We start from the raw sequence: 22209 nt of genomic DNA on the forward strand, positions 1-22209 counted from the left end.
TGATACATATGTTTAGGATATACACATGCTTATGTGTATGTGTATGTACATACTAAGTCACAAGGTTCAAGTTGAGTTCGGGTTCGACAACTATAAAATGTTGAAGTTGATGAAAGATCAACCTCATAGCTTACAAGATTCACTTGCATGCAAACACTTGTCACAAAAAGAGAGAAGCAAAAACTATGGAGGTTAGAACTCCTAGATCCATTGATGAGACATTCTTGATGAGCAAAAAGATAAATTGCTATTATCAAAAGTGATTTAATAAATTACAAAGAGATCAATCTTTATAAAAGGAGATCGAAACCCTGATAGGTAAAACCTAGATTGCATGATAATAATTAATAAAAGAATTAATTATTATATGCGCAAAGTTTAGCTTAAGTAAACTAGAGATAATAAGTGACTTAATAATTAAATCGATATGATTTAATTAATAAGAAAATACTTTATTACTCAAACACCCACCTTAAGATAAACTTAAGGAGTAGCTAAAAACCTAGAAACTACTACTGAAAGTAAATTTGAGTCCCAACAACAAAGCTTGATGAGGTACCCAAGCACAACCAAATCTCTGAAAAGAGGAGAAATAAAGAAAACCACATGGGAAAAACCATATTCCAAAAAGAGATAGAAATAATGCTGAAAAGAACTAGTGAAAGATTGAAGAAGTCTCTAAACTAGGGAATGTCCCAGAAGATAGGAACAAAAGATGATCATTAAGAACACCACTGAGGCATGAAGCTGTAAACATTGTCAAACTGCTAATCTGAAGAACCTCCATTGTATAGAACATGACCGGGTAGAAAAGACTGAGTCTAAAGAGCTGATCAATCTTGAAGATGGAAGGTATCTTCATGGCCCTCGAAAACAAGAATGAAAGAATGTCTATATGGTAAATGATCCATCTCACCGAAATGCATAGGTCAACCACTGCAATTGCTTGATACATATGATCAAATACTAAATACAAAACTCACTCCATCGAACCAAGAAAGCAATAGAATCGACATAATCCCACTATAATGTTGAGAGGTAAGATATGAACATTGAAACTAAATGCAGTATCTCTTGCAAAAAAAAGAACCAGGAACATTGAGAGTGCAAAAGAAGTACAAACACCTATAATGACACGTGTGATCGACACATCATGAGGCTAATGTCGTGGAAAGAACACTCACTTGACAAAGGAAGATGGTGAATATGGCCAACATGAAACCTCCCAAGGAACTTTATAATTTAGTGCGAGTACAACAAAACACAAAGATGTGCAAGATCTCGAAATGCAATAGAGTGGCTCTTTATCTCAGTGCTTTTGCAAAAATACTACAAAAGGATGTCAACAAAGATCAAAAGAGACATAAGGTTGATACAAGAGATAGTACAACCTATGACAAATCATCTGAAGCAATAAAATCAATCCTTGAACTTGAAACAACCAAGATATCCACCATAATGCAAAAAAACAAAAAATTGAATGGGATGTGCCTGTAGTAGAATCTGGAAAATAGAATGTCTCAAGATATCTCTATGATAGTGCAAAATAGAACCTATGACTTTGACTGTATAAACTAGCAACCAAATAACATCAAAAGTCCAAATAAATTGCACCATCATGACGAGCTCAAAATTAGCTTCCTGACGATATCTGGTTCATGAAAAATGGAGTCCGGATGAGCAAGTTATGACCAAAAAACCACAGATAGGTCAAAAAAGCATTGAAAGGGTAAAAATTCATGGCCTTGAGAAGCGTGCCAAATACTTCAAGAAGAGTGCCCACAGCACCAAAAATTACATTGGGATTTGTGCCAAACGACAGTAATTTCAGCACCAATGTGTCTCAATTTGCATGCAAAAATTCTCGATTTTCATGTCAAAAAGATTGATTTACATGCCAAAAATATCAAGGCCCATGAAAAAAACTCGATTTGTGTGCGCAAATCTCGATTATCGTACAAAAAAATCACAATTTGTGTTTCAAAAATCTCGATTTATTTACTTAAAAATATCGATTTGCATGCCAAAAACCACAAAATCGCTGCCTCGAGAAATGTGCCCAATCTGTGAGCAATAATTTCTTTTGCCTCAGATTCCAATTGTGTCCAAATTGCACAAATGTTATATGAAAATAGGGATTTTTGGGCGCTCTGAGCTCAACAGTGAGGTTTGTTTGGGCTCAAAGTGCACCGAAAAAATGTGACCCCTCTGATCCAATACAAAAAAATTCTGAGAAATGAAACCCTCTGAAAGAAAAAACATAGATTTGAAAGCCAAGCTTAACCTCTCATAAAAAGAACAAGAGCATGAAGATTAGGAGCTCGGATACGACGTTGAAGTTGATGAAAGATCAATCCCATAGCTCCCAAGAATCACCTACATGCTAACACCTCTCACAGAAAGAGAGAAGCAAAAGCTATGGAGGCTGGAATTCCCAGATCCACAGAGGAGACATTCTTGATGAGCAAAGAGATAAACTGCTATTATAAAAAATGAATTAATAAATTACAAGAAGATCAAAATCCTAACAGGTAAAACCTAGGTTGCATGATAATAATTAATAAAAGAATCAATTATTATATGCCCAAAGTTTGCTTAGGTAAACTAGAGATAAAAAGTGACTTAATATTTAAATCAATATGATTTAATTAATAAGAAAATATTTTATTACTCTAACATAAAATTCGGATAAAGTTTGAAAAGGGTAAAAAATTTGGAAAAAAATTTGACATTAAATTTGCCTTGTATAAATTTAATATTTTTAACAATATGTTAGTGAACAGATTGTCCTCCAAGAAAATACATGCAAATATAACCTTGAATGCCCAAGTGAGAAGACTAATCGGCACTAACAGTTGGATAGTTTATCATTGAATTGATAACCTTCCTTTGAATTTTATCGGGTACAGCTCCTCGTGTAAAATATACAATGAATTAATTATGGATGCTTTTAACCAGAAAGCATGAAAGCTTTTAACCAGAAAGCATGAAAAGTTTACAAACATCTACTTGTAAACACAATGTAGATGCAAAAAGCTAAATGACTACAAGAATATAAGTAACAAATGACACAAAGTCCATTTGCATGTTGCATTACAAAGAGAATAAAGCCTGAGAAAGCGAACAATCAGAGTTTTAAAGACACTTTGAAATCAAACATATTTAGAAAACCATGACATGAATGCATTTAGAGAAAATTGAAAGTCATACAAAGATAATGATCAATGGAAAGAAAATTGCCCAAATTCAAAGTTTTGGTATGCAATTATCTCTCGAGTCACCCTCCTCTAAAAATGCAGAAACAACAAAGATTTCATTACATTATGCATCTAAATCAATAACTAAAAAGGAAACCTGAATTCCCTTCCCCTGCATACATTCAAAACCAAAATATCCCCTCTTTTCCAACACGCAATGCAGAAAAATAAATCAAACTATGCTCCTTCTCTCCTGACAAGTACAAAATAAAACTTGAGATAAAACTCCTTTGTTCTGCAGCCCGAAGTCTTCAGCCCAAAAAAGAAAGTGGAACCCCTCTCTTTGTCACTATTGGCTTATTTATTTTCTCCTGTTGTCGGTTCCTGTTCAGTTTGGGTAACTGATTCTTGAAAGAAAACCATCTCCCTCTTTTCTACTATCCCTTCATATGTGTGTAATGTTTAATTTATAATTAAACATTTTATTATGATTCCCCTTTAGCGTTGCATTAGCTTCTTTTATATGGAATGGACAATTGTCTTCGGATTTGTATTCGGTTAGGAAATAAGAAACAACACTTATTTAAAGGAGCCTCCACATGTCATTATTCATTGACATCACACCTTCCCTGTATGGGCTGACACTTTTGCTTCGACTCCAACTATAGTTGTGCCTCCTATATCTTCCAAAAGGTCTTCTCCACAACTCCTAACTTATTTTCTTCAGATGCATGAAATTGCAGTACCCATTGCGGTTGCAAGTATTCTCCTCATACTGTCTACAAGTTGTTTCATGAAAGTCGGTCACCTGAGAGAAATCAACAATAATAGGTCAACCTGCATAAAACCTTCCTTGCAAAGACCGTAATGCAGTTGTAACCTATTCCTCCTCCCGGAATTGCACATAAACATTCCTAATCATATGATCAGCTAAATTGTCAAATATATTCAAACTTACAATTTCTCCGTACTTGTTAAGCTCTTCAAATAAATCCTCGTAGAAATCCTCAAAGTGTTCTTGAATCTTCTGAGGATCCATTGCTTGTCCTTGGATATCCATCCCAAGTATTACCATGTCAGGCCTTTGGTACATGTTCGAAAGCAAAATAGTTGGACTGATTGAGGGCCTCGTATGCAGCCTTGAACATCGATCCCCATGCTTGTAGGCTCCAATCTTAAAGTAAAAAGGGCAATTAACTCTGTCTCTTTCAGTGCCGAAGATGGAGGCCAGATGCTTTGCCATGGATCTATGTTATACAACCTTGGAGGCCAGTGCAGAAGGGATAAGCTCAGGAGACGAGTTTAGTAATGGACTTGTTACTTTTATGAATTGTCCCCAAATTATAGTTCTATTTAAAGGAGCTTCCACATCTGTGCATAAAGAATGCTGTGAGTAGTGTTATTCGTATGTTAATCTCTGTTTCACGCCATTACCATGACCGGTTGTAGCATCGCATTACTATGGAGAGAATCCCTCATGGGGCAGAATGAGATGCTATGAATGATGCGAATATCAACCCCATTGTGCATGATGAAGTCTCATTTGGCTCAGGCATGGTCTTCTTTATTGGTTTTCCATGTAGGGACTGCATACCTGCTTTATCGAGTATGTTGATCCATGAGTTTCCCATTGGGGACTCGAAGCTTGATAAAAAAAGGAGTCGCATCTTAAGTTGAGTTAAAATGCTCCTCTGTGATCATGCCTATCACATTGATCCAATGCAATTCTTATACAATACTTGATAAAAACTCGACCCATGTGTGTAATCTGTGGAAACATCTTTTTAACTAGTCATCTGGCCATATAATATCCAAGATTGACCATTCCTTATGGTTAAATTCGGGTTCCATATTGGGGAATTTGAATGTCGTGGTTTTTGACTATCGACAAGAATTGTTACAATAAATCAGGATCAGTACTTAAGTTTTCAATTTGCATGGTAGTGAATCAGGTTGCAGTTCTACCATGTGCATGCGTTCTATTTACCTTGATAACGTACAAATCTAGCACCATTTTGTTCGCTCCTCTTCCTTTCTATTTTCAGTCTGATAAAGGGTGAGGCTCGAGCCAACTTTAATATGTTTGCAGAGGTATTTATAATGTATTATCAAAATTCATTGTATGCTCAAAGTGGGATTTCGGCTTATTCACTGTCATGCATGACCCGACTCTGCCCATCTTGTAGTGATCTTGCAAACACATCCAAGAAACTAAGCATGATTGTCTAACGGTTCTCATACTCGATTGATACTGCATGAATTCAAGAAAATTCAACCAATTTGGTCATAATGAACACCACCATTTCTTCATCTCTCGTGGTATAAGGTGTGTTTGATGCCGCCAATATGTTTTCATCGAACAACTTCAATGACATCTCTTTCCTCGACCCCTGGCAATATCTTTATTTGGATAATACCTCACAAAAAGATAATTGCCACTTGCTAGTGAGCCAACATTGCGTATGCATCATTTTGGGTCTTGGCTGGAGGGTGAGGTCAACATTCCAAAAGGCAACTCGGATATTCATTTGGCATAATTATATTATGATCTTGAGGAATTATAATAATTTCATGTTAATGACCACAGATATACCACTCTGACAGATCTGCCTTTCCAGAAGATCTTTGGTTGTTTTGTCTCATCCTCGAAACCAATGATATCAAAGAGAAGTCTCTACACTTGCCTTTAAATTTGAATTCGAAATCTTTGAAAACTTCGAGCCCATGAATCTATTAATGCAAACTGAACCATCTTGAACCATCTATGACGGAGATCTTGAGCCATGTGGTTGCATCTTCGAATACTCTGCACTGGATCATCGAACTTGAAAATTTGGGCTTGAACCTTGATTCTGAATCTGCATTTCAAAAAGAGATCGAATTAGTGCAAAGCTTATACAAGGGCATCTTCCATATGCCCCTGAGATAAGAGACAACACTCTCATCTATTTCGAAAAGAGATCGAATCAATGCAAAGTTTATACAAGGGCATCTTCCATATGCCCTTGAGATAAGAGACAACACTCTCATGTAGAGTCAGGAAATACATTACAAAGCATCATGAATCTTCTGTTAAGCCTCAAGCCCAGATCGGGCAGAATATAATTGGCTCTGATTATACAATGCTTAGAAAATCATCCCAAGAATTCATCATGGAAGACCAACAAGTTGATGAAGAGTGTGTACTGATAATTATTGAACCATGGGTAATCCCTACGTGATAAGAGAAAGAAAATTAGTAACTAATAAGCAAGTAATGGAAATGTTTTAAATTGAGTCAGCTCATGGTAGTCCAATGTATTGGTCTTGTTTGTCAAGTAGAGTGGTGGGTGATTAGGTACATAGCACCCACACAAATCCTTGGCCAAGGTAGGTTAGTAGCATGCTTGTTGCTATGATCACTATAGGTTAGGGTCACTAGTAGTTGGCAGATAGGTTGATGGAAGGTATCCATAGCCTACCTCATCGCCTAGCCAACACTCTAACACTAGGATGCTCAGTGGCAAGATGGTGGTGTCCCAAGCCTAATTCCAGGGTAGGGAGGGCCTTTCTCAGTAGAGATTGTGTGGGGATACTTAAGGATCTGCAGTTGGGAGGTTAAGTCCTTGGCAATGCTTCTTGTCTCTTCTGGATGCGGAGGCTTGCACAACATAAGGATATGATTTGGATGTAAGATAACTACCTTTTGGGTACCTTACTTTTAATATACCACATTTCTAATTGATGTATGTTTAGATGGTTATTATAGTTAAATTTGTTATTCTTTCAATGGATTAAGAATCGGTTAATCAGTTAAATCTGTTGTTCTTTTCATTGAATATATAATTTGAGGTTGTAACTGTATTTCATGTGAATATGAGATGCTGGTCAGTATAATTGTCCTTCATGTGATTTTGAAAGGAAATGCTATTTTGTTAATTAAATCTATTAATTAAGAGTGGAAATTTTAGCATGTTATAAAGGTATTCGATGCACATTTTATTTTCAACCAATCGTTCTTGCTATTTTCTCTTGTAAAAGTTAATTTTGTTTGTAGGTGATCATTGGTTGTGGGGAATTCACATTCAACTCCTACATGGTATTAAAGCTTCAATGCTGTGTACTATTCAGATCCGAGGGACATGATTAAGCTTGAAAATTTGGTGTATTCTAGGGTTTGAAGGATCTCACAATTGAATCCAAGGCATCGGATAAAGTCAAATTTGGATTTGTTTCATCAAAATCTGACACATTGGGCTAGATATACAAGGGTTTCATGTTGGGCGGTGCTTGCTAGATCTAGGAGGTGGCTGAATTACAGAGCAGTTTGGGCTAAAATAGGTTTTGTCAGTGTGTCCAAAAGGCTCAAAAGCCTGAAAATCGCATGTCAATTTTCACTTTTGTTTTGGGGGTATTAGAGTGTTTTGTATTGTCGTCATCATTCATATGTATCCGTACCCAACCATACCATGCAGAAATTACCTGGTCGGCAGAAAAGGGCAAATATTATTTTGTCTGTGGTTTATTTTTTGAGGGGCATACAGTCTATGCATGTCTTGCATGATCGTTCTTGTGCTTGGTTGTACTTCATTGGCATTATTTTACTTTCTTTGATCTGTGCTTTGCCAGTACTGAAAAGAGTTAATGTTTTTAATTAATTAATTATTTATATTAATGTTTTTTGCCGCTTGACAGTTTGGTTATATTATGTTTGTGAGGACATGGTTTGTCACCTCTCTTACGAGGCTTCTTATTAACAAATCTACGAGGGATTAAAAACTAGTTTCAGCATTATACTTTTACAGTAGCTTAGTTGATTGCTGCACATAGTTGTAAGAGGGTTTTGATTGTTATCTTCACTGGCCATATGGTTTGCAACAAGTTTAAATGTATTTTGCAATGTGTGAAGCTAACCTGGACTTCTTTCTTTGACCATTGCATATATAATTGTTAAGGAATTGCCTTCCACATTCAGCTTTTTCAATTTTAAGAGAAGTTGCTGTGATTAGACCTGCAATTAGAGCTTCTCATCCTACTTCAACATTGTGAATGACCAAGAAGAAAGAGCCTCCATATATCAACTCTTCTATTGAAGATTTGATGACAAAACCTCCCCCTTGCCAAACTTGGGTTCCTTGTTAAAATCCCAGCAAAATTAAGTTTATAGAAACCTCTGGAAGGAATCTTTTTTTTGTTTCTATCTTCTTTCTTCTCATGCTCTTTGGCATTGTTATTTACCACTTAAGTGAACAAATTTGCATCATTTCAAAATCATAAAGTCAACATAGGTTTGTTACATAGGCCTTTTGGAGACATGAAGTTTTACTCTTCAATTTACACCAACATTTTCTTTGAAACTTTTATGGTTTGTGATCCCTTCTAGAGATAAAATCCCTATGTTTATATATTTTAAACTATAAGGAAATAAATGAATAAATGGAGGGTCCAAACAATGCTCAAATGGCCAATTTCAATACTTTAGCTAATGTGCTATCTACCTACTTGGATGACACGCCCACATCCACACGTGATGCTATGTTATGATTGTTAGGGCTGGAATATTCACACTAGTGACACTCTACTTTAGCGCCTACCCATATGATCTTCCATGTCTTGTTTCCTATCAATTTTGGCTAGGACACCATTTGACAAGTCCATGTGTAATGCCCCACTTGGAGATCCTTGGAACAAGGATAGATAAAAGCCAAACATCTCTTTTCTAACAAGTATGGATGCACACATCAACCAACATACAAAGATCACAAAGATCGCAACGGAAGACTAACCAAGCAACCAAACACCAAAGATCTCCAAGCGTCACCACTAATCGAAAACATAAACAAGAAAACAATAAAGACCAACCATGGTCTCACACACGTCGAGGGTGCAAAGGAAGCACAACTCAACTACTGAACACCATGCTGAGAGACAAATGCTGACTCCTGCAAATTGGCTAAGTCTGAAATCCCGAAGCCTTGAAATTTCCTAGAATCTTTATCTTAGCTCGTAGAGGTTTGGAACCTATCTCAAAAGACTCGTCGCATATATTAAAATATATCCTAAGTATATTTTAAACCCCATAGGAAATTTGTTTTGAACTAGGAAGGTGTAAAACATAACAGGGTGTCCAAAACCAACTTCCAAAATTTCCCTAGCCAAGCCTAGATACCCCTTGTTTTTCGGGCGAGGACGACAGACTGACAGATTCTTGCACAAGGAAGTGCAACACGCCACGCAAGAAACTGCCATCCATGCGAGGAAGTGCACCAAACGGCATGAGAATGTACTTGGCCCAACAGCCAAGACACACCTAAAATTGGTGTTGGGTTCCATGCGAGAAAGTGCCAAAAGCCGTGCGAGAAAACCCAACACATCATGCAAGAACTTGCATTCTCGCGCGAGAAACTATAATTTTGCGTGAGAATCCAAAACAACAAGCTGGAACCAATTAAGGAAAGAAAGCTAGAAAATGAATTCCTCCACACCGGGGAGTACCGGAGACACATATTGAGGAAAAAGCACTCGAACGAATAACTGAAAGATGGAAGCTAAATCTAACCATCTAACAAACAATGAAGGTAAAATATTTGAAAGCAACATTGTAGTGAACAAAAGCAACATTGCAATGTACTAAACAACGAACTAAGTGTGTGGTTCCTCCCAACCATAATAGCATGATGAGACTTCGAAGGTCCTAGCCATCCCTCGCGCGTAACATCCCAAACTGCCAACTAGATAGTCAAAGCTATCTTATAAGGACGTCACTACTAAAGCGTAATAACATCATAAGAACTGAAAATCTAACATGCTAAACAATAAGCAATAGATACTCCAACTAATCAACTAACATCATCTAATCATATGCTAAACATCATAGTAAGGGAATGTGTCAAATAACTAACATGATATACAAGCATTCCAATAAAAGCATAAATCACAAGGAAGCATACTCCGGAACTCGAAGTACCAAGTGAAAACATTCAACAACGGTCGCACTAGGACAAAAGACCATCTCTGTACACCGGTCTCTAGCAGTGGTGAAGGTAGCTACGCCTCACAACCATATGAAACCCATAGGTCCACTCCCGCCGTGCTGATGGAGATAATGAACCAACCAAAAACACACTCAAAGCAAACATCCATGGCTAACACTCACGCCAGACAGTAATGATGACTGAAATCAAGATCATGAAACAATGCAAGTACAACATGTCCTAGTCAGACACTCAATGGGCTACTAAGTAGGGGCTGACATCATGGAGAGTTGCTTGGCATCGACAAACCCAAGCTAGTTTTAGCAGCTGCTATCCCCAATGAAAGACACACAGTCCAGTCTTAATTATCTTAAATTTATTACCACCCAGTATTTTTATTTAGTTATCACTTAATTAAAACTTCTTTTGCCAACCTCTGGGTACAATGATCACCAAGCTGCGAGATAGAAGCCCCCTCCATATGCTACCCTACCCTACCCATGCTCATCCAACGATGAGTGCTCGTAGGGATGCATATTCCCAACCCAATCCCAATGATCGTAACTCCCGGAAGTACCACGGGAGATCAGGCCTTGCAAGTCACTCGTCAAATGTATGTGCACGTACTTGTGTGTGGCACACCACCATCACGAAGATCATAACATAAGGACTGGATGAGAACATAATGCGAAAAATCACCCAATCAAAAATAGACTCGAGAGGATGGATGCGACACGCATCCCAATGCAAAAAAGGTCCGACTAACATCCAAACGGATGATCCAGGTCCATGACCATCATCATGCTAGAAAACCCCAAGAAAATAGGGCGGCACACAAAAATGAGGTGAAAACCTCAAAAACTAAAAAACTTCGAAATTAAAACCCATTTGGTCTTTGGGCCCAAAAGCCTCAAAAATCCAATAAAATTTGGGTTCGGACACCGTATGAAAAAACAACCAGCATAACGGTGCGAAATCCCAAACCCCCATTCTGAAAACAGGGAAAATGTTCATACCCGACCAATCGGGCAGAACCAACAAATAGAAACGAAGGGGAACACTAGTTCTCAACCTCCAAACCAACAACTACCAAAAATAGATACTGAAATCGAGTTGAAACAAGAAAACAGGAGAGCCCTAATTGACAACAAAAGGGGCTGAAACTGAAAACAACATAATAAAATAAATTGCCTGCTGAAATTGCTGGAAATCACGAAAAAGCAAGGTATACCTGAGCTGGATCCAATGAGTTTGACCTCGCGAAGATCCCACGCTCACAGCTCTCACAACGAATAGAAACGTGATCCTCCAAAAGTGGATTCTCAAAAAAGCTCTCAAATTTGTATTTTGCAAAAGTGAGAAGTGAGAAAACAAATCCCTTTTTCAATACTTATTCAACTTTCGAGTGAATAATCAATTAGGGCAAATAGCCAGTTAGACTAGCTAAACTCTAGATCGACCCAAACGAAAACAGATTATCTCTCCTGATAGGAATTCACCTAAGGCAAAGTTGCCAGAAATTAAATTCAATAAAATTTAAAACCCGAAAACCCAAAATCACAGAAATTTCCTTAACAACTTTCGCGACAATGTGAACCTCTAAATGCACAAACACGCTCACAGTCACATAATGCAGATGAGTTCGGATTTACTAATCACTGAAAGGTTTAATTTAAACAATTAAATAAGGATACACTGACCATACATGGACGACATTGGCGAAATATGAATAGCTGAATCACTAACTCCATGTGCCACTGCCAGGGATATAATTCCTGCACGCTAAAACATATGATCAAGTGCAATTGCATATAATATAATAGCCGAAGCAATAAATGCATTAAATGACTAATTTAACCATTTATTCAATTATATTGAAATAATCGATTTACATCACTCACATTCGCATGAAGCATAATGAAACAAGAATGAAGTAACTATCCATAGCATAAAATCCATCACATAACAGGATCAAAGATATGTCCAAATACCAAATAACCAGGTATCATCATAAAACTACTGTGATCTCAAATGACATCAATATGCAAATATGATAAACTAAACAAAATAGCAGTAAAACATCTATGGTACTGAAATCAAAGTATAAACAAGGTACAGATTGCAAACACGAGAGGCACCACACGATGCTGGCATCATCTTCAATGCCATAGCTTAAGCAACCCATAATCTAGGTTTGCATTCTATTTTCTCCTGAGTTGCCGAAAACTATAGTTTGTGCTGGAAAGCTTGATCATGCTCTAGATATGATTAGCCAAAAGTCCCCATTTTGGTTGCTGATGTTTCAACCCTATAAAAGTTGTGAGGGGCCTTGAAATGGGAAAAGAAGAAAATTGTTCAAAACACTAGTTTGAGCATTATAATTTTTTTTCCCAAAAGTTTGTGCTTTGACGAGATTCATATCAAGAATACCATTCTTCACTTTTTAGAGGACACTACTGACCTGGCATTTTTGATTCTTCATGACGATGGTTATTAAAGTTTCTACTTTACCATTGTTTATAGCTTTCTGAAATTAATGAAGCTTTTATTTAAATCAAAATTTGTTTATTTTCTCTTTATGCTTGATTGGCTTCGATTTTATCCTTGCTATAACACACTGGATTTGATCATCTATTGTGGTGTCCATTACAGTGGCTACTAAATCTTGACCAATAATATTAGATTAGTTTGTTCTGTGTTTGTATGCTTTAATGAACAAAAATTGACTATAGGAAGTCCTATATTGAGATAGGTGATACAACAATTCTTTTACTTGCCTGGTTGGATGGCAAAGAGGAAGTAGATCATTTTGAACTGTTGCTTGACTAGCACTCCGAGAACATATAATAGAGATAATGGAACGTTTTGGATGATCATCTAGGATTTGGATGACTTGGACATCCATCTTGCTTACACAGATCAACAAATCAAAGATTTTGTCACAAAGACTGCCATTCATCTGTTCCCTTATTATCCTGCCGATCATATCTTGGCAATCATTGTATTCCTTTGTTAGTCTGTGTTTTTGTCAAGTGATTTTTTTGAGATTTTAATAATTTTATTTACCAAGCCACCCCCAGTTTTTAGTGGTTTGACCAGTGGTTGTTCACTGCAATATTCATTTAAAAAAAAAGAAAATTTGAGAACAGTTTTGAGGCTTGACATAAAATTAACATCATTTTAATTTTACACTTCGCTGCTCTACCCTTGCAAAAGCAAGCATGATATGTGTTTTGATCTGCAGAAACCATACCTTCAAGGAACAGATGTTTAGTTATTTGAAAGGAAGCAATTACTCTAAAGTATTTGTTTGGTTGCTGAATGAATGATAATTATCTTTGAGTTTTGCAAGGGTTGCTCAGGTTTTTGTGGTTTTTTAGTTGAACTAATATAAAGGTGGTTTCTAAGGTGAACATCAATAAATTTATTTCTTGTTGTTCCTTGGCGATAATCTCCAGATAAAAATAGTATTCCTGTATGGTTTTATTTATTTCTCATGGATTTGTTACTGAATTGAATACATGGTATACCTCAGGGGAGCTCCTCCAAGGGAACCAATGCCTCCAGATGTTGCTGTTAGACTTCCATCTACGGAAGAACTAGAAACCTATGCACTAAGACAATGGGAGGTTTGTGTTCTTTTTGTCTCTGAGAAAGATTTAAATTTCTTCTGTGTTCCTTAATTGATTTAAAGCCCTATCATAAGTACTGCTTAATTCAAACTTTTTTTTCTTTTCAAGTCATTTGGTTTTAAGTAGATACAAAGATAATAACTGAAATCAGCTGTGTGACACAATGCATTCTTATTTAGATTGCGAGAGTTAACTTAGTGCAGGGTGTTCAAATTATTCTTTTACCTTGCTGGGATGAAATGACATAATTTGAACTTAATTATATTATGTTGCAGAATTTTCTTTTGCAGCTGGTAAGTTTGGGCTTTGAAGAAAGCACTTCTGAGCCTTTTAGCCCTTCTATGATGAAAATCTGCCAACGTGCTTGTCTTTTGACTTTAAGGTGTAGTGTATTCTCTGTATCTAGTTTGTTTCTCTCCCTGTTCTTAGGCGCTTGAGCTACTTAGCTCTAAGTGGGGAAATAGTTGGAATTGTTCATAATTTGTGGACTAAATATCTTGACAGGGAAAATGAAGCACCAAGATTGACAGAAAATGGTTTCCAGTTCCTGGTAAGAATGTGCAGATTTCTATGCAAGAATAGTATGAATTTGACTTATACTTAATGGATCATGCTGACAATTTGTACAGTTCATGATGGAGATTGATTCTACTTACTGTCTATTTCTGTAACATGCCAACTGGCTTGTTAACATTGCAGCTGATGGAAACAAGTTCCCAGCTTTGGCAGATCATTAGAGAATATATCTCAACAGCTGAGGTAGAATAGTTGTTAGTTCTTTCTGGGGATTACTCTTGATTGAGAATGTGTAGTAGTCACTTTCTAGACATCTTCTTTAAAGTGTTATTTTTTTGTTTGCTGAAGATGTTTAGTGTGCATTTCATAAAAGTTCCATATCTAGGGTCAGATAATAATTTTCTGAGAACTGCGATTTATATTTGCAATTTTTATGATGCAGGATAGAGGGATTGATGCTGCAGATTTAATTTCTTTTCTTCTTGGACTTAGTTTTCATATTGTCGGGCAGGTGGGTTGCTACAGTATTATTTTTTCTTCTATATCATAGTGTCAAGGTCGAGTTTTATAACTTCCTTAAAAAACAAAGTCTTTATACATTTAGCTTTTGTTGCTGCTATATATGTCAAGTACATCCGTCAATGATATGTTTTGACAAGGAAAGGGTGTCTCTGTAAGAACTAGAAGGTTAATTTATACAATTTTTATATTCCACTTTAGGGTGGTAGCAATCTTTGGGGCCTGTTAAGGTATCATTATTATAGGCTTCCTTTTAAGGGGAGAAAAACAAATCTTTAAAAAGACTCGAAGAAATAATAATTTGGCTCTCATCTTATAATGACTATACTTTATGAAGGACAATACAATGACTAGAGAGATTTTTAGAAGTTAGAATGTCGAACATGATTATATAAGTCTCGGGTAGTGGAAAGTGGTAGCTAAGTATTTATGTGAATGATGTGCTTAAACATGGAGGATAATATTTAGATCTGAACTATATATAGCAGAAGAAGCCCAACATGTGACCAGGTAGGTTAATTTATGTTTATAGCCTTAACGCTATTGACAGCTTGCAGACTAGTGGAACATACCTGGCCAATTGTAGAGTTAAGGAATTAATGCCTGTTTGGATGTAGCTCCAATTGATACTATTTAATTTGCTGCAGGCTGCAATTATATGACAATTTTTCTATGATAAACTATTCTTAATATCTCAGACCAATGATGGATGAAAATAACAGAAAATCAGGTGTGTATAGGGTTGCAGCTTGCTACTTCGCCCCTAAAGGCTCAAAAACATATAACAAGCATATTGACCGGGAAGATCCATATTCTTCACTTAAAAAGGACATTTCGGCCTTTAGCTCTCTAGGTGAAATTCTGATCATAGGTGACTTTAATGCTAGGACGGAAAACAATCAAACTCTCAACCTCAGAAGAAGCTACAAAGAAATCAGTGATCCACTATGGTTAGAAGAAGAGTTGACACAATCCTAGGAAAGGTCATCACAAGACAACAAGGGCAAGGTCAATCACTATGGGGCTGAATTAGTGAGTTTTTGCAGCCTTTACAACATGGTCATATGCAATGGTATGTGATGATGGCCTAAATCTGGGGGCATCACTTGTAAAACCTATAACAGGCTTTGAAGAGTACTCCTCAAGGATAATTGAATTTGAGATAGGGGAGTGCCCAATTGAGCTAAATTCTGACTACAATTCAATTTTATTGAACCTGGCCACTCATATAAAAGGACAGCAAAACATTCAAACCGCTTCTCGAGGAACTAAAGTGTCTTCGAGTGGTAGGATTCTAATGACACGGGAAAATCAAGAAATTCTTAAAGGTTCTCTTAACCAGCTGTCCTATATTCAGGAAAATAATATGTATAGTCCAAAACAGTAACTTGTTGACAAAGACAATCTTGTCCTTATTATCACCAAGGCTCTTAAGGAATATAAAAGATCAAGGCCCAAAAGAGACACTAAGAATACTTTCCCAGCTAATCATTGGTTTGATGGTGAGTGCAAGATAGCAAAAAGGAGTATGAGAGGGGAAATGAATAAAGAAAATACGAAGGAGTCTGAAAAGTTATTAAGGCGAAAGAAAGAGCAATATGTGGACTTAAGAAGGCTTGAGTTGGTCAACCTTGCGAAAAACAACCCCAAAAAGTTTTCGAAAGAGCTACGACAAAAGAAGAAACAAATAGAGGATAACATCATGGGGTCTCAATGGTGGAGTATGCCAAGATATTTTATGAGCACGGGATGGGAGAGGACAAACCCCCATTAATTAAGACCACAAATGATCTATTCAGCAACAAAGATACTATTCAAGGCATAAGGAGGTTAGTAATAGGAAAAACACAAGATACTGATGGGATGCAAGCTGAATATTTAATGTGGGGTATCGATATTCTTGAACTTCATATCAATCGTATCTTCAAAAATGTCAATGAAGAGGGTTTCCCTCAAAATTGGACAACTAGTGTGGTGATACCACTTCATAAAAGTGGAGTCATAAACATGTTAAAGTTGTAGCTTCAGTCTGACAAATTTGATCTGAGATATATTGTTATTATTGGTAAATCATCATTTTCTATATATATGCGTATTCAAGTAATTATATATATATATATAATATTATATAACACACACACACACACACACACACACACACACACACATATATATTATACATATATATATTATACTAATTATTATTTTGAAATATGTATTAATTAAATGATGATTAAACCTTGGAGACATGTCTCCTCTTTTCATATTTATATGAGATCCAAATTTGCATTTGGAACATATCTATTACAATGGTCATATTATTACATTTGTAGAAAAGATCCATGTTAATCAACAAAGCATCCATTCAAATTATTGGACTATCATGGTCAACCCCCTCTTCGGCAAATTATATGGCAACATGGTAGAACGGAAAATCAGTAGATGGGCAGAAATAGAAGTAAAAAGAGCTAAGGGGCAGGCTGGTTTTAGACTGAAGTATTCCACTATCGATCACGGGGTCACTCTTAGATTGTTGGTTGAAAAACTATGGAACACCCTGTTGGTTCCCAAAACTGCAGGTTGGAATCCTACGAGCCTTGCCTTCTCGATGCTTGGATATCCAACTGGTTGAGGCCAACTTGACGGGATTGATCAATGTGATCTAAATCCCCTGCGCTTCCAACTCTACAAGACCGAGGCGGGTGTACTTGATCCTAGACAAAACACTTAAAAGTCGAAGATGCTTAAAGCAGATCGATTAGAACATGAATACAATAAAAGTTTTCTAAATGGCAAGAAATATAGGAAAACTTTAAACTTGCAATATATGAACTGAGAAGAAAAGTAAATGATTGAAGTAATGTTTAAATAAAGAATAAATATAGATTAATGCAACAGATGAATATATTAATTCTTCAAAGGTAAGAAATGAAACATTTGCCAGCATATGGATTATGAATCAGGAGTAAAAGACCAGTGCCTAATTAAATGGGCAATCAGAGTCAACATTATAAGCTGAGACGTACAACTTTATAAATTTCAATATATTAAACTATAAACAATTTTAATAATTCAGATGCAATGGAGCAATTATATAAACGCAATTTAAACTAGTCTAAAATGCACTTTAACTCTTGTGGAGACAAATTAGACATAAATACGGAAACAACAAAATATTTCACAATATTTACGTTTATCAAATTTAAAATGCAATAATGATCCAATCCACTTATCCGAATATTAAAATATTTATAGAAAATAAATAAAAAACATTTACAAAGGACACAATAATAATTTAAAACTCTGAAATATAAAATAAATAATAATGCCGAAAATAAAATCACAATAGAGACACTCCTTACAGAAGATCCATCTATTGCGAACATATCCGGATCGCACAAAATCCACTCACTTACTCAAATCCACAGGCTTAGTTCAAAAGTCCATTTCTCCGCCAATTGGAAAAATATAATATATCATAAAGTATAGGCAAGAAAAAAAGTTAAAGTATGAATATGAATATTGTCTATCTCTTGACTTATGCATCTCAATCTCATATTTATAATGAATGAAAAGGTGCGAGATGAAAAGACATATCTCTCCAAAACGCCTACCTATACTTAACAAAATTACAACCACCCGATAACCTTACAAACTTTACATCTTTATAAACTAAAACCCCTTTTTAAAAATTTATTAAATAAGTATAATGGGCCATCGCATATCTTTGGACGCATTGGTTCTGTTTTGCACTATCGAACCAGTAATTCTTCTTCCTGTGCACATTTCCAAACTGTTGCCTTCTAGCAGTTCATCCTTCACGCTTGGTGACTCCACAATTCAGATTTGCAAGGGCTTATCCTCTCGTATGAGCTTTATATTTAATTGTAAAAGGGCTTCACAGGAATAGTGCGATTCCAGGTGCTAATATGTGATCCGTGTGTAATCCTTTCACCTGCAACAAATAGCAATAACGTTAGATACTTATTATCAAACGTAGGCTATTAATACAAAATCCTTTCTTGGGAGGCTCCTGTACAGTCAAGAGGATTCATGGAATGATTAGTGTGCCATGTAACCATTTCAAACCTGCCCCTTTTGAATCTGGGGCCTCACGGCAAAAAAAAGGAAAGGTAGATAATTTCTGAACGCACTCTCCTATCGGACATCAGTTATATAGCTATTCTCCATAAATATTATACTGCTTAGTGGTTATCCTGCGACATAGAGAGGAGCAAACTTGATTCACAGATTTGCATAAGTTGTGACTTTCATATGCCATTTCTATCAGTGAAGACTCCCGGAAACATCACCATTATTATTGCGTCTTCTTACTGCCATCTGCACTTTATCTCTATAAGTGTTATGATATCCGACAACATTGTATATTGAAAAGGGATAAATTGATGCCGTATTCTGAAACTTTGCTCTTTCATTGTCTCAGAAATAAACACAATTGCATGCCGGTATGCACAATTTGCAATCTGATAAAATTCTTCGCACATATAAGGCATACTGGGTTTGGTATTATGTTCTGAATAGCCTCTGCAATACCTAACTACAGAAAACATAAGTATAGAAACCTCTGCACAGTGATATTGGCTGCGTGATCTCTGTAACTCATGTTGCATTATTCCAACCACCACATTGGTCTCACAAACCGCTAAGACCAGACTGATTGTAGAGAGTAGTGTCAAGATAGAGCCCATAAATTGAGCATTGGTAAGGATAACTGAGGGCCTAAGTCACACCCAAAACAAATCTTGATTAGTTTATTGATCTGATGTATTCATTTTACCATTCTCTGTGTCACCAGCACAAACTCAATCAATATAATTTATCAGCAACTGGACACCTCTAACGGCAACTTTCAGAAATGGCAATATTGCTGCTTCTGCATGATCCAATCTGTACATACTGTCAGTCTGTTCTGAATCCATGTAACCATCTACATGCACCATATTTCTATGATCTGAAAGAATATACTGTTGCCTCAGACTGAAGTGAATACATCATTCCTTTCATATGCTGACTAGTATAAGCACAGTTTGAATTTTTCTTATTGTGATATATGATTTTGCCAAAATATATTCTTCAGCGATATGTTAATAAAATCCATTCATCATGAAATGGAATTATTTTTGATGTAAAGTCTGAAATTTGACTATTTTTTGCCCTCATCATTGTTCATCTGATATAAACTTTGAGTTATATTGCATGACTTTACCAGTATGGTAACTTAACATCTTCAGATTGAAAGCCTGTAATGTGAATTACCAATAAAGAATATGCAAGAAAAGACTACTGAATAAATACTGAAGAGAGACAGCAAGCCTGAATGTATGAACATAAATCTCTGAATCCTCCTTGTTCCAAATCTCCGTATCTGCTATATCATGTTTTCTTATAGATGACTGGTTCACGCAACTGGAGACTTTATACTCATCATACACATACCTCCATAGAGAAGCACCTTTGATTGTAAGGAGAGCAGAGTGAAATCTTTTCTACGAAATGGGTTTTTGTATTCCAAGACATGCTTTTACAATCCTTCATCAATCCCCAAACATATTTTCTAAATGGAGACTCTAAAATTAGAGGTCCATCACACCCGTGGGGCAATCTTTTGCTGTTTTGTGAACTTTAACAAAGATTTTGAAATGGTGTTGGTTGACAAAATCTGGGATAGAATGGAAGAGCTGGAAATTCCTAAGGAACTTAGGGCTGTAGTACATAGATTCTATGAGCATGTTAAGGCTAAAATCAGAATTGCAGAGGGAATGACTAAATGATTTGGCAGCAACATTGGGGTCAAATAGGGGTGCTAGTTATCCCCAACCTTGTTCAGGCTTTACATTGACAAATTGGAAGAATACTTAAACAATTCCAATGGTGAGGGGGTGCAAGTGACTAGCTATGTGATAAAAGTACTTTTATAAGTAGATGATCTCATCACAATTGCTAAGACGGTCAATGGTTTGAGAGAACACTTGAAGGCATTGGAAAACTTTTTCCAAGAAGTGGGAATGCAAGTGAACACTAGCAAAATTAAAGTGCTGATCTTTTCTTTGAAGAGAAATAAGAAGCCGTCAATCATGTTTCTCTTTGAGGGGAATCCTCTAGAGAATAAAAAGAACAAAAAGAACTCAAGGGGGTTGGAAAGCACTGTATTCTCTAAAGAATAAATGTAGGATGCATAATTATTGGATTGGAAGACCAAGAAAATGTTGTTTGATCTTTTAGTCACATCAGTGGTCTTGTATAGGTGTGAAATTTGGGGCAGCAGTATGCCAAATAAGAAATGGAGACAGGTTAAAAGAATACATAAACACTTTATTGTCAATAGCTTCAAAGTCAAAACAAATGTGCCTTATAAGATCTTATTGGCAAAAGCTGACTCCTTCCCCTCAAAAGCCGTTGCAATGGTTTGGTTGCTAAGTTACCTAAAGAGAACTAAGTTAGCTAATTTCTAAGTATCATATGGTCAAGGTACAATGCAAGGAAAAAATCTTATAATATCAATGAATTCAATCCAATGAATAATCATGTGGAAAAAGCGCATATAGGAGTTGATATCAAATGGAGAGCAAAAATGCTCATTGCCTAGCTTAGAACTGGTTCTCATTACCTGAGATGCGGAACTTGTGGATGACGGCTGCCAAAAGAGGAATGGGAAAATAGGGTGTGCTTATTTTGTGATGGGGGGCTGTTGAGATGGAGCATCGTTTTGTCATGGAGTGCTTGACAACAATGACATTAGATCTTGGTATATAGAGATTTTGGAGGAAGGCAGTTTGAACTACATATTTGTGGAAAAATAGTTAGGAAACACCACAAACCTTATTATCAAAATCCACCGGCAAGAGACAAGTTAGTCAAGAGATTACAGGTTGCTTAGGTTCTCTTCCTCCTTTTTGGGGGTGTCTGCTAGCTTGTGGGTCCCTTAGGAAGCTTTGGCCTCATGCATGTTATTTAAATCTTTTATTTATTCACTCATAAGTATTGACATTGTCTATTTGAAGCTAATGCGAAGGAAATTTTACATGCCTTTTGAAAGAAGAAACGAAATAAATCAAAATTTTATTAATTTTCATAACTCATCTAAGTTGGTCAATGAGACTTGACATTATATATGGTTTAGAATAGAAAATTTTATGGATAAGTAGAACCATAGAGTTTCTGAAAAGCAACTCAAAACATAAAGAATTTAACAAAAAATTAATGCATTAATAAATATTAAATAGTTACACAAAATGATGGTTTTCTTTTGCCTTGATAATTTTCTTATTAATAGATGGTAATGGAATGCAAAGAGATGAGTGCATTGCCTTCCTGTCCATATTTAGGAACCAAGCTTTCAATTTTCTCACTTATTTTTGAAATCTAAATGTT

General features: G+C 36.1%; 1 protein-coding gene and 1 pseudogene across 2 annotated transcripts in view; one reads left to right on the top strand and one right to left on the bottom strand.

Moving 5' to 3' along the window:
- LOC149576184 (transcription factor-like protein) overlaps positions 1-22209 on the top strand; it is a 211693-nt gene that overhangs the window by 43750 nt on the left and 145734 nt on the right. For both annotated transcript variants that reach the window (XM_089816598.1, XM_089816602.1), the window contains exons 5-9: positions 13686-13779; positions 14058-14164; positions 14287-14332; positions 14482-14541; positions 14741-14809. In XM_089816598.1, coding sequence (XP_089672724.1) covers positions 13686-13779; positions 14058-14164; positions 14287-14332; positions 14482-14541; positions 14741-14809 — 376 coding nt within the window. The remainder of the gene's footprint in view (positions 1-13685; positions 13780-14057; positions 14165-14286; positions 14333-14481; positions 14542-14740; positions 14810-22209) is intronic.
- On the bottom strand, positions 3648-4556 carry LOC149576185 (splicing factor U2af small subunit B pseudogene; annotated as a pseudogene).

This window comes from Cupressus sempervirens, chromosome 1 (genome assembly GCF_028749045.1).
Source record: "Cupressus sempervirens isolate cs-2001-9-10 chromosome 1, ASM2874904v1, whole genome shotgun sequence".
NCBI classification, from domain to species: Eukaryota; Viridiplantae; Streptophyta; class Pinopsida; order Cupressales; family Cupressaceae; genus Cupressus; species Cupressus sempervirens.